We start from the raw sequence: 13,475 nt of genomic DNA on the forward strand, positions 1-13,475 counted from the left end.
CTGCACTCTGTGTTTGTGCTCCTGATTTCCCTGGAGGTTCTAGACCTCAGGCACTTGAGGAAGCAATTTTTTTTTTTTTTTTTTTTTTTTTGAGACAGAGTCTCACTCTGTCACCCAGGCTGGAGTGCAGTGGAGCAATCTCACCTCACTGCAACCTCCACTTCCGAGGTTCAAGCGATTCTTCTGCCTCAGCCTCCATAGTAGCTGGGATTACAGGCGCCCACCACCACACCCAGCTAATTTTTGTATTTTTAGTAGAGAAGAAGTTTCACCATGTTGGCCAGACTGATCTGGAACTCCTGACCTCAGGTTATCTACCCGCCTTGGCCTCCCAAAGTGCTGGGATTACAGGCGTGAGCCACCGCACCTGGCCAAGGTTGCATTTTTGAGCATAGGGTACAGAAGCCTCTCTGGATTTGGATGTGGCTGAGGAAAGAAGACAGAAGCCAAGGCCATGCACATAAAATGAGGGCTTTGAGTCAGTACTCACCAGGGCGGGGAGGGGGTGGAGCAGGGAGTGGGGGTTCCATCTTGCAGTAAAATTTTAAAAGAAATTATTTTTAGCCTGCCTCGATTCCTTGGGCGGTTCATTTCAAAGGGTTATTTGCCTCATTTCATATCTTCAGTGAAATTTTATGTGTAATTGTGTATATTTATGTTGCACTTTAGATTGGTGTCTTGTTTTGTTAATGCAGCTGTGCCACAAATTCTCCTTTATCTTTTAAAAATGTTATGACTTTAAATTGATTTTTTTTCCGTCTCTTTTTGAGATAGAGTCTCACTCTGTCCCTCAGGCTGGAACACAGTGGCACAATCTCAGCTCACTGCAACCTCAACCTCACAGGTTCAAGCAATCCTCCTGCCTCAGCCTCCAGAGTAGCTGGGATTACAGGCGCACACCACCACGCCTGGCTAATTTTGTTAAATTATTATTTATTCTGACAGTGGAATAAATACATGAATTAAAATAAAACGAATTGCTTGCTCTCAAATTCCTAGGTAGTAAAGATACTATATACTTGAGCAACAAGAATACAGGACTGAAATGTAATACAGCAACAAAGTTACAAAGCCTTCCAGCAGCACAAATGAGAAAGAGATCCCCTCTCCCTGAGGGAAGATAAAGACTTTTTTTTTTATGCAGGAGACATTTGAAATGGAACTTGAAAAATGGGTAGAAATACTACAGGTAAAGATGGAAAAATGGCAACATAAGCAAAATATGGGATCAAAAAAAGAGGGGACAGCAGAGAAAGTAATTTTCAATTGGCTGAAGATCCAAGTTGGTAAGGGAAACTAGTGAAAGGAAAGAAAGGCACGTTGGGTTCAGAACACATGGGAGCTAGGGTAGCTTGCCATGCTAGAGTAGCTTAAAAACCTGTCTTCTTTCCATCACATTAAACAGTGGTGAAAAATCTGAAAGCCATATATATATATATATATATATATATATATATTTTTTTTTTTTTTTTTTTTGAGATGGAGTCTCGCTCTGTCGCCCAGGCTGGAGCGCAGTGGCAGGATCTCAGCTCACTGCAAGCTCCGCCTCCCGAGTACACGCTATTCTCCTGCCTCAGCCTCCCGAGTAGCTGGGACTACAGGCGTCCGCCACCTCACCCAGCTAGTTTTTTGTATTCTTTTAGTAGAGACGGGGTTTCACCGTGTTAGCCAGGATGGTCTCGATCTCCTGACCTCGTGATCCACCCGTCTCGGCCTCCCAAAGTGCTGGGATTACAGGCTTGAGCCACCACGCCCGGCCCTGAAAGCCATATTAAAGAAGAGATGTCAGAGATATGACTACTTAAAATTCAGGAAACTACTTTTGTAAAATCAAGAGCTGTTAGGAAGTTATACCTGTGCCTTTATTGTGTGTGCCAAACTTGCCCCCTGGAAACCCTACTTGACTCAAATACACAAAATTTTAAATGAAAGCAACTGAAGATGTGGGCAAATACTGGCAAGGTAACAATATTGGTACAAAGCAAAACTGTGTGTGGCTACCTGATTCCAGTTTTTGTATCAACCTCAAAGCAGCAACGTCTACCTAAGTACCACTGACACTCAGCACAGCTTCAAGTGCTTGTAGATGAAGAAGTTTTAAAAACACATTAAGAGGCCGGAGACGGTGGCTCACGCCTGTAATCCCAACACTTTGGGAGGATGAGGCGGGTGGCTCACCTGAGGTCAAGAGTTCGAGACCAGCCTGGCCAACATGGTGAAACTCCGTCTCTACTAAAAATATAAAACAAACAGAAAAAAAATTAGCCAGGCGTGGTGGCGCGCACCTGTAATCCCAGCTACTCAGGAGGCTGAGGCGGGAGAATCGCTTGAACCCGGGAGGCAGAGGTTGCGGTGAGCCGAGATCACTCCAGCCTGGGCGACAGAGCAAGACTCCATCTCAAAAGATAAATAGATAGATAAAAATTAAAACATACTGAGGGTTTGGGTTTTTTTTTTTTTTTTTTAAATGTCGGGGAGGAGAAAGGTGCAATCCTCCAGGCTATTTTATTCATCAACAAATCAAGGAGTGGGTGGAGGAAATAAACACTCATCGATGGAAGAAGGGGAAGGGGGGACCCTGTCTTTTCTACTCCTCTCCTGCGCTCGCTCCCTAGCTTCCTCGGAGCTTCCAGTTGCTCCTCCCGCTCTGCTGGTCTCTTCAGTCTCCCCATTCCCGCGGCACACCCCTCCCCAACATAACTCCACTCCCCAGTGCTCTCCAGCCACCGCCTCTTCGTCCCCACAGTCCCAGGCCTCCTCGCCTCCTCAGTTCCCAACCTCTGTCTGGGCTCCCCTCCAAGATCCCTCCTCAATCCACACACTCTGGGCCTCCCCACTCCTCATTCAGTCCCCACAACTAGATCTCCCCGACAGGCCCCACTCTGCTGGTCCCCACTCTGTCTGCCCTTAGCCCCCAACTCCTCTCTCCAGTCCCTTCACACAGGGACCCGTCGTCCCCTTCCAGTCAGCATACAGCTGCCCCGCTCTCACCTTAATCTCCTCCACCCGCCGGGTCAGGCGGCTGATCCGGGTCCCCAGATCCTCCTTTTCCAGCCTCCCGGAGTGTGCCAAAACTTCTGTCACGAACGAGGCCATGGCCAAGACGGGAATCAATGCTGACTGGGTCACTCTCGTAGCCAGCGCTGCGGCTCCCGTCCCGCCGGCCGTCTTGACGCGCGGCCTGCCGGGAAACGGAGTCTCGAGGGCCTCAGACCGCCGCCCGGAAGGCGAGGAGCGCACTACAACTCCCAGCAGGCACCGCTCCAAACCCGGGATGGGATTTCCACGGTGTCCCGTAGTTGGCAAACTGTATGCAGACGCGTTTTCTTCCTTAGTTGTTTTTCCCGCCCGTTTTTCACTGAAGGAAATTAAACGTTTTTAATGACCAGGTCTAACTGAATCTTTCTAAATTGCAAAAGGCTTACGTGTAAAATTACCTAACTGAAAGAGCCAACGAGCCCATCTCGATCTTTTTTCCTCAACTTTTATTGGGCCTCTGTGGCACCAGAAGCTATGAACGGCGCCCTCTGGAGTTGTGTAAAGAAGTGGCGTCACCTCATTATAAATAAAAGGTTGCCTGTAATTGCATCTATGTACATATATTACATCTACGTGATACATTACACATTTACATTACCTGCATTACATATTTATATTACTTAGACATAATATTAGTCCTGTGTGAACAAGAACAAGATACTTAGTACTTTCTGTCAGATTATAAATATGTAAATGTGTCAAAAGCTTTTAGAAATGGTTTATTTTAATGCATTGCATATAGAAAGATGTTCACCATATTCTATGTATAGTATGGTTCCTTTTCAAAAACGTAAGTCTATAGCCATTGTTTGGTCAAAAAACAAAAAGTAGGTAAGTAGGTATGTAAAGGACAGACATCAAATTATCCCATGGGTGGTGGATTTATGGTGTTTATGCTCTTCTCTGCCCTTGCTTTCTCTATTTTTCTGCAGTAAACATACACAGTCCTCCCTTGGTAAGGGGGGATTGGTTCCAGAAACCTCCCCTGCCCCCATAGCAAAATCCATGGATGCTCAAGTCTCTTACATAAAATGATGTAATGTTTACAAGTAATCAGCACACATCCTCCCCATACACTTTAAACCATACACTTTAAATCATCTCTAGATTACTTATAAGACCTAATACAAATCAGTCTAAATGCTATATAGTCATTATATTGTATTTTTATTTGCATTATTTTTTGTTGTTGTATTGTTATTTTTTATTAGCTTTTTCCAGAATATTTTTGATCTGTGGTTGGTTGGATCCATGGATACCAAGAGCCAAATGTACTGCTTTGATTAAAAGTAAAAGATTTTTTGTTTCTTAAAATGGTATATTGTGAGGGTTGACCCCAAATAGGCACTGACCCTAAGATCCCTGACAATTTTAAGTGTCTGCGAGATAATCTGCTTATCCCAGTGAAGCAAGGGCTGATTCATGTGCCATAAGCAGAGGAAACAAAACTGGGATTGAGAGAGGAAGCACTGAAAACAGTCAAAACATCGAGAGAAACTCCTTTCCTTGGAAAACCAAATCAATTTCTTTGTGGTAGACCTGTCAACTTTACTTTGAATTCTAACTGCACTAATAATAAATGCCCAATGACAAAGAATGACTGACAGATGAAAATTCTGAAACTTTGTACTGCATATTTATTAAGCAATGATCACATAGCAGACATTGTGCTAGGTCTGGGGACCCACGACATGTGAATATATAATCACAGAAAAATATGATAATTACTAATCTGTAGGTAGATGAGGGATGGATCTAGATTTAGTGGAACCTGAATCTTATGCAGTTGCAGGGAGGGGAAGGACTCTTTAAGAAAAAGAATATAAAATAATGAATACAAAATTAGATGCCAGTCTTAAAAGGGACCTGTGAAAGTAACGAGCCCCGAAGTTTAATCTGCCCCTGAGGAAGGTGCAAATGGCAGAGGAAATATTGGAGGAGAAGCACGCAGTCTCTGACTGAATCAGAAATGTTTCACAATGTTAACATTTACAGGAGGCCATTGCTTTGGACTGAGTTCCTGCACTAAGCCCAACAGACCAAACCAAAATGGAGTCACTCATGCTAAAGCTCTGCTTCACCAAACCAAAACTAAGCTGTCTATCTGACCTTCTGAGAAATCAGGAGAATGAGAGATAATCACCAAATTCCCAAACCTGCCAGTTTCAGTCAGCGTGATAACGAAGTTCCCTCTGTTTTAATTCTTACAAAAAAGTACCTGAACTAAACTGATGCCAATCAATCAGTTATTTTCGTATTGTTCTGTTTCTTGGTTCCCACCTTACAAGGAAATTAAATTCGAAACAGCCAATCTGCTTTATGTTCTTTGTTTCTCTTTTCTTCAGCCTTTTTCTTTCTATAAAACCAACCTCCTCTGTTCAGCTCATCAGGACACTGATTCTACTTTATGGAATGAAGTGTTGCCTATTCTAGAATCACAAATAAAGTGAATTAAGATCTTTAAACTAAATTTGTTGTAATTTTGTCTTTCGACAACGGTAATGAGAAATCTGAAGTGAGAATGAAAGGAGGTGCTACTTTGAGATTGAGGTTCTGGGACCTCCCTCCAGAAAACCTGTCTGTACATACCCACAAAACACAACTGCCTAAGCTCTTGCTTCTCCCTGAGCAGAGAGACTACTGGGTAAGGTGAAGACCGTTCCTCAAGGTCCAAGGAAAAGTCAGGGAAGAGCCAGAGTTAGGCTGAGAAAGGAGAAGAAATAGCATGCAGCATGGACTGCGATGGCTGCACACAGTCAATGCATGCAACAATGAATGAATACTTGAATTTTAAAAAAGAAATTAATAGATGCATGTGTTCTGTATTCCCTCATTAACCTCATCTTCTTCATAGTTCACATTTATCATGGCTTATATGTCTCCCAATTCACAGATGTTCACAAATCATCAGGATAAGGCAAGGAAGTCAGGAGCAAAGTCTGAAAGGATTCCTCCTGGTCTATCATGACTCACATACACATGACATACCTGTATTCAAGAAGCAAAGTAGCGAATGCATTATTTCTGGCAGAGGACAGTATAAGCAGGCAGCGTTTCCAAATTTGCACAGTATTTTCCATCATGTTGCTATAATAGCAGCATAAGGTGCCTACAATTTGAAAAAGCAACCCATTTGCTTCAAAATAGTATGAAAGGGAAGGAGTGGGTGCAGGTAGAAATGAAGCAAGATTGGGATGAGTGGATAATTTTTGAAGTGGAACGATGCAATATGGGATTTCTTTATACCATTCATTCTACTTTTGTATATGCGTGAAGTTTTCTGTAATAAAACATAAAAAAAAAAAAATGAGCACTTCAAATGATTCTGTGTGCCTTCCCCCAAAACCTCACACCACTGATAAACACTGGTATACCAGATGTCTTAGGTGTTGAGCCATGAGTTAGACAAAGTCAAGATCTTCCTTTCTCAGGATATGTCTCTTCCTTTCAGGAACATCTTTGCTTTCACTTCATATCTACCATACAGTGTGGAGTAGGTTAATTTGTGAATAGGGAAACACATGAGTCAGACATTCATGACTCCAACAGAATAAATCCGTTTTCTTCTCTGTCTTGCTATGAAGACTAAGTCTCACCCACATGCTGTGTCACCAGTGTGCAGTGGCAGCTTCTGCAGCCTGGGGACAAGAACATGAAATGTCCGAGTTTGAGCTGCCTGGCTCACATTGGATTTGTTGTTTACCAGCTGGGGCACCTTGGCACTTTAGTTACCTAAAGTGTATCGTACAGTGACAGTATGAAAATTAAGTAAGGATAAAGCGTCTAGCCAAAAGTCTGGCATTTAGCCGCATGCAGTAAATGCAAATTATTTCCTTTCCTGTCAGAACCTGCTACTTGGCAGCAGCAACAAACAGGAATGGAAGCTGGTATGATTACCATTTATTATAGCTGCTGTCCCAGCAGCAAGGGGAGCCTGGGGAGGGAGCACCTCCCTCTGGGGATATTCTGGGTTTGGGTAGGTTCCTTGGATTGAAGAATTTAAAATTATTTTGTAAAATTAATATTTGTGGGCTTTTGTAATCAAAATATTAAGTGATAAATTTATAAAATGTGTAAAATGCATAGGTAAGCACAAATAAGGAAATAAAAACTATGTATAATTTTATCACCAAAATAATCATGTTAACATTTTGTGGTCTACACAAACACACACACACACACACACACACACACACACAGAGGCACATATTTCTATATATTCTTTGTCTTTTTCTTTTTTTTGAGATGGGGTCTCACTCTGTCACCCAGGCTGGAGTATAGTGGCGTGATCTCGGTTCACTGCAACCTCCCCCTCCCAGGTTCAAGAGATTCTCCTGCCTCAGCCTCCTAAGCAGCTTGGACTACAGGCGTGTGTCACTATGCCCGGCTAATTTTTTCATTTTCTTAGTAGAGGTGAGGTTTCGCCATGTTGCCCAGGCTGGCCTCGAACTCCTGGCCTCAAGTGATCCACCCACTTCAGCCTCCCAAAGTGGTGGGATTACAGGCCTGAGCTACCGTTCCTGGCTGCATTCTATATATTCTATGTACTGTTTGGTCACTCACTTTTCTCACTTAACGATATATCAAAAATATTTTTCATATCATTAAAATTCTTTCTATAAAATCACTTTAAAATGACTGCCTAGTATTAACAAAAACTGACAATTCTTAACAATATTTCAATGGACATTTTCATAAATCTTTGTACATACTCATGATACATTAGGTAGATTTCTGGAAATAAGGTGCTGGGTCAAAGTATGCATATGTTTAAAAGTATGAAACATAAAGTCATGTTGCCCTATGAAAAGATTATATCGACATGTATTTCCAGAACATCGATCATCCTTGTGATCTCAGAGCTGAGGATTGATTTCAGTTTATGAATTTATTCATCAGATATGTATTGATGGCTCCCTGTATGGCTTTTTTGCCTGTCATGGGACCCTCCCCCAGACTCCACACCCACATCTGATATTGGACACACCCCCTAAACCCAAACATTGCCAAGTCCTGGCACCTGCCTCAGCTGCTGCTCAGAACACTGAAACAAGAGCCGTCTCCCAATGTGAAAGATCTTCCACTCAGGTAGTCCCTGCTAACCGGTCACTGACCCACTCGTGCTCCTTTTCTTTCTGCATCTGTGTTGGGAGTGACTATGGCCTGGAGTTTCCGTGGGAAAGTCCAACTCGGGGGGCTACTTCTCTCCCTCCTTGGCTGGGTCTGCTCCTATGTTACCACCATCCTGCCCCAGTGGAAGACTCTTAATCTGGAACTGAACGAGATGCAGACCTGGATCATGAGGACTTGGGAGGTCTGCGTGGTTCGAGAGGAAGTTGCCACTGTGTGCAAGGCCTTTGAATCCTTCTTGTCTCTGCCCCAGGAGCTCCAGGTAGCACGCATCCTCAGGGTAGCCTCCCACGGGCTGGGCCTATTGGGGCTTTTGGTCTCCAGCTTTGGGTCTGAATGCTTCCGGTTTCACAGGATCAGATGGGTATTCAAGAGGCGGCTTGGCCTCCTGGGAGGGACTTTGGAGGCATCTGCTTTAGCCACTACCCTCCTTCCAGTCTCCTCAGTGGCCCATGCCACAATCCAAGACTTCTGGGATGACAGCGTCCCTGACATCATACCTCAGTGGGAGTTTGGAGGTGTCCTCTACTTGGGCGGGGCTGCTGGTATTTTCCTGGTTCTTGGTGGGCTACTCCTCGTCTTCTCATCCTACCTGGGAAAAGAAGATGTGCCTTTTCCTTTGATGGCTGGTCCCACCGTCCCCCCATCCTGTGCTCCAGTAGAGGAGTCAGATGGCTCCTTCCACATCATGCTAAAACCTAGGAACCTGGTCGTCTAGGACTGGCCACTGGAGTGCAGTGGCATGATCATAGCTCACTGCAGCCTCAAACTCTTAGGCTCAAGGGATCCTCCTGCCTCAGCCTCCGGAGTAGCTGGGATTACAGGCATGAGCCACCAAGCTCAGCTAATTTTTTAAATTTTTTGTAGAAATGGGGTCTCGCTATATTGCCCAGCTGGTATCAAACTCCTGGCCTCCCCTTAAATTTTAACCTGTCAGCAGACCTACCCAGGTTGCGGCTACAAATCAAGTCCCTTCCTAACCTAAGTTCCTTTGCTTGCTCTGCCTGCAATGGCAGGCTCTCTCCTGACTACCCCACCTCAGGTCTTCCTCCTGCATTTCTGCAGGTCCTCAAGGAGGAGCCTCCTGTTGCTCATAAACCTGTTTGTCAGCTGCAATTATCCTGCAGCATCCACCTTGGTTCTCTCCCTGCCACCTGTCCTCCACTCCTGTAACCAGTTCAAGAATCACCATTGGCCCTGCCAACAGTTCCCTCAGGAGAGCAGCTAAAGGGGATGGCTCCTAATGCCCCAAGTAGGTCACTTCTGCAGGTTCAGAGGCATGCTGGATTCCTCACGGTACAGGGGACATTCCTCCCTCCCCAAGCTGGTGCTGTGCTTTGTCAGCTCAACTCCGAGGTCTCACAACGCTTCTCACCTCCTGATAAAATAGCCCCAATATCACGAGATAGCCACTGCTCAAGCAAGAATATACACACTCAGACACAAGAGTAAACAAATTTGCCAAAGTAGCCTGGGACAGTTTCCTCCTTAGAAAAGTGCCTTTTTTTCCCCCTGCAGAAATGGAGTCTGCACAGGTGCAACTTCATCTTCTGCAACTCTTACCTTCTTACCCAGAGCAGATTTCTCTGGAAGTCACAGTTTTTCCAGAAAGCTCCTTCTCCTTTTATGGCTGTCCTTTTATGTAGGTCTACTTGGCACGCACAAATCAAAATGATCCCTAGGCAAATACAGCTCTGAGTACAAAGGGCCAGTTTGCATCAAAGGTGTATCCTGGCTTTCCGTGTCTGGTAGGTCAGAAAATGATTTCTAATGCCTGTTATATTAGCTACTCCTTCTCAATAAAGTTTCAAAGCTCTTTGGACCAAGTTTCAGTCAGGGGTGAGGCTCAATTATCTAAGTATTTTCTTGACCTCCCACTGTCTACATGAAAGAATCATTTCATTATTCATCCATCTGATCATTTATTCACTCACTTAACAAACATTTATTGAGCACTGACCATGTGCTAGGAACCAGGATAAAATGGTAAGACAAAATATATTCCTGTCCCTCATTCAGGCAAATTAGGGAGACAATTTTTTTCTTTTTTTTTTTTTTTTTCTTTTTTTTGAGACGGAGTTTCACTCTTGCCCAGGCTGGAGTGCAATGGCACGATCTTGGCTCACTGCAAACTTCGCATCCCAGGCTCAAGCAATTCTCCTGCCTCAGCCTCCCAAATAACTGGGATTACAGGCATGTGCCACCACACCCTGCTAATTTTGTATTTTTAGTAGAGACGAGGTTTCACCACAGTCAGGCTGGTCTGAAACTCCTGACCTCAAGTGATCCACCTGCCTCGGCCTCCCAAAGTGCTGGGATTATAAGTGTGAGCCACTGCACCGAGCCAGGAGACAAATATTAACATAAGATCACTCAAATAAATGTAAATAGTAACTTTGACAACCTTTACAAATTTGGGAAGGTACATGGTTCTATAAAATCATGCAATAGTTTAATCAACTTTTATGAATGTAAAAAAGAGAAAAATATATATACATAAAAAAGATCATGCAATAGGAGGGATTTAACCTAGTCAGTGGTTCACGAATCGATACTCAAAGGAAGCGATAACTGGCTGAACAGTAAAGGGTGGGTAGCAGTTCCAGATGAGGAGGGGAGAGGAAGATGCATAAGGTGAAGCTGGCAAAGTAGGAAGAAGCCAGACCTTGTAGGGCCTTGTAGGCGTCAGTAAGGAACATAGTCTCTATTCTCAGGAACATGGGAAACCAAGCGCATGGTCCGGGAACAGGAGCTTGGCAGCAGTAACCCGCTCTCCCTTTTCTAATGACTTGTCTCTATGAAATTTCCTTATCACACAGTTGTGTTGGGCTTACAGGTTTACAAAGCACTCCTACAAATGTTGGTAGTTTTACTGAACATATCTTGAAAATTTTTTGAGTTTTGGAAGAGCAGATATTATTTGTTTTGCTACTGAGGAAAATGAGATTCCGAGAATTTAGGTGACATGCCCATGGTGAGTAATTAACTGACTCAAGAATCGAAGCCAGGGTTTGGCACCATGGCAGTCTTTCTTCACTTTGTCCTATGACCTCATGGGATGGGTTGCCTAGACAATCGACCAGACCAAAGGAAAAACTCTCGCTGAAGGCCAGGTGTGGTGGCGCATGCCTGTAATCCCAGCACTTTGGGAGGCCGAGGCAGGCAGATCACCTGAGGTCAGGAGTTCAAGACCAGCCTGGCCAACATGGTAAAACCTCATCTCTATAAAAATACAAAAATTAGCTGGGCATGATGGTGGATGCCTGTAATCCCAGCTACTTGGGGGGCTGAGGCAGAGGTTGCAGTGAGCCGTGATCACGCCATTGCACTCCAGCCTGAGCGACAGAGTGAGACTCTGTCTCAAAAAAAAAAAAAAAAAAAACTTCTCACTGAAGTCGATGGAAAAACCAAAGACCTTCAGAATAAAACCCTCATTTGTGCTTATGCTGAGGTTTAAACAGGGTCTTTGTTGCCAGGTGGCTCACCTGCTCCTGCTGATGGTTTGCAGCCCTCACCTGAATCCCACATTTGCAGGTGCTGATGATATTTTTTCATCAGCAAGTGATTATGGCTTCCTCTGCAGAGAAATGGACACTAACGATTTGTTAAGAAAATATTCTGTCTTCCCAACTCTCTTTATAAAGGACAAAAGGAGTTTTTAAAATGGGTGTGGGCAGAAACTCTTGATGACATACTGGTCATGTGGCCAACAGCATGTCCTTCCCCAAAAGGGAATGTGATCTGCATTCTAGTGGGAATCCGCGTTTAGAGAAAGAGTCTGAGGAAGGAGATGCTGTTCACCTAAAACTGCCACTGTTTTTAGCCACCTGCTTTGAAGGGAGAAATCATGAGAAATAAAAATAGAACTAATTAAATCATAACTTCAACACCGCTTTTTCTCATATAGATCTGTGGCAGATTATTCTCACATCAAAAACATTTCTTTATTGTGGTTACACATGGAGAGGTGTGTAGTCATATGTATCGGAAAGAGAAAGAAACATTAATCAATCAATATTTCAAGCCAGAAGCATTTATTATGTGCAAGGTAGTGGAGGAAAATAACTCAGGGACTCACCGAATTTGATGCAGTTAGAGTTTAGGCATTTGGTGCTATCTTCTCCATCAAACTGTCCTTGGGTTTGAAAATTTCACCATTGGGAGTGAAGGCATTCCAGAAGGTCTCTATTAAAATACTCATCCGTAACCCTTCTGAACTTCTGAATTAGCTCTAGGGAAAAGTCCTAAGGGAACGTGATTTGGGGATGGGAAAGAAGTCAGAATGGTTTCAAGGGCTTCTGGCCGGGAGATGTGTCCTCGCAGCCAGGATCAGGACAATAAGAAACTCAGGAAAATGTTTGTTTGTAGTCACTGGTCTCATAGGGAACTAAAAGAAGATGTAGTTCCCTTTCTACTCCATCACTTGATGGATCTATTATTTTTTAACCCAGTTGTTCTTCTCATGACCCCATCTACGTTTATAGGATGTGGAATGAACTTTTCTGTTGCCCAGAGTTTTGAGTAAAGCCTCAAAGCCCTGTCCCATAGGTGATAGTGCCTTATATTCTAAAGAGATGGGCTGCTAAGAGGTGTCCAAATGGGTCCACCTTCACTCCCAACATCCCACAGGAGAGAAGAGTCCAGACTCATTAAGGGAGGATTCCTGGAAGGGATTTCATAACAGTCTAGAGTATTATTATGTTCTCTATCCTTCCTAGCGAGGAATGGGATGGAGGTGGACCTTGAGAGAACCACTGGCAGGTCCAAGTTGTTCCCAGGAGGGAAGACTGGCATCTGAGACACCCCGCATCCCAAACTGCTGAGCCACAGAAACTCCGTGGGCCCGCTCCTGCTGCAACCAGAATGGAGCCCAAGAAAGCTCTTGGGAAAATCTAGGCAGAGGCCTAGAGGCAGGTGTGTGACCTCCACTGAAGCAGCCTGAAGGCAGGAGGCTTGCTGGAGTGGGACAGCAGAAGCACCTGCACTTCTGCCTTTTACAAGGACAAGGTGGTGAATGTCCTATACCCAAATGGGTGCTGGAGAAGGCAATCGGGGTGATGTTCCAAAGTGCCATTGGAAAGTGTGAATGACCAGGGCAGGACCAAAGAGGAATGGTAAGAGGTCAGTCAGAAAACCCAAAGGTATCAGCGAATGAATGGTGTGAAGGTTTTCTACAGGGCTCTCTGAAGAGCCCATAAAATGCTCCCTGCAAGACCTAGTAATTGGGTTCCTGTCATAATAAAGGACATTGAATCAAGAGAGTATTATAAATGACAGTATTTTTTTAAATTTTATTTTTATTTTTT

The 13,475-nt window shown here is 44.1% G+C and overlaps 2 protein-coding genes across 2 annotated transcripts in view; one reads left to right on the top strand and one right to left on the bottom strand.

The window, feature by feature from the left end:
• The window catches only part of ZW10 (zw10 kinetochore protein), a 43,822-nt gene extending 40,656 nt beyond the window's left edge, over positions 1 to 3,166 (bottom strand). Inside the window, exon 1 of the mRNA XM_005579678.5 lies at positions 2,992 to 3,166. Coding sequence (XP_005579735.2) covers positions 2,992 to 3,096 — 105 coding nt within the window. The 5' untranslated portion in view covers positions 3,097 to 3,166. The remainder of the gene's footprint in view (positions 1 to 2,991) is intronic.
• A 5,031-nt stretch (positions 3,167 to 8,197) lies between these two features.
• Positions 8,198 to 8,887, top strand: CLDN25 (claudin 25). The gene has a single exon (XM_005579679.4). It carries the CDS (start codon positions 8,198 to 8,200, stop codon positions 8,885 to 8,887), a length of 690 nt encoding a protein of 229 aa, XP_005579736.3.
• The last annotated feature ends 4,588 nt before the right edge of the window (positions 8,888 to 13,475 follow it).

The sequence above is a fragment of the Macaca fascicularis genome, chromosome 14 (assembly GCF_037993035.2).
Source record: "Macaca fascicularis isolate 582-1 chromosome 14, T2T-MFA8v1.1".
NCBI classification, from domain to species: Eukaryota; Metazoa; Chordata; class Mammalia; order Primates; family Cercopithecidae; genus Macaca; species Macaca fascicularis.

Excerpts from the sequence above, each read along its gene's own strand:
- CLDN25 (XM_005579679.4), top strand. The coding sequence starts at position 8,198 with ATGGCCTGGAGTTTCCGTGGGAAAGTCCAACTCGGGGGGCTACTTCTC.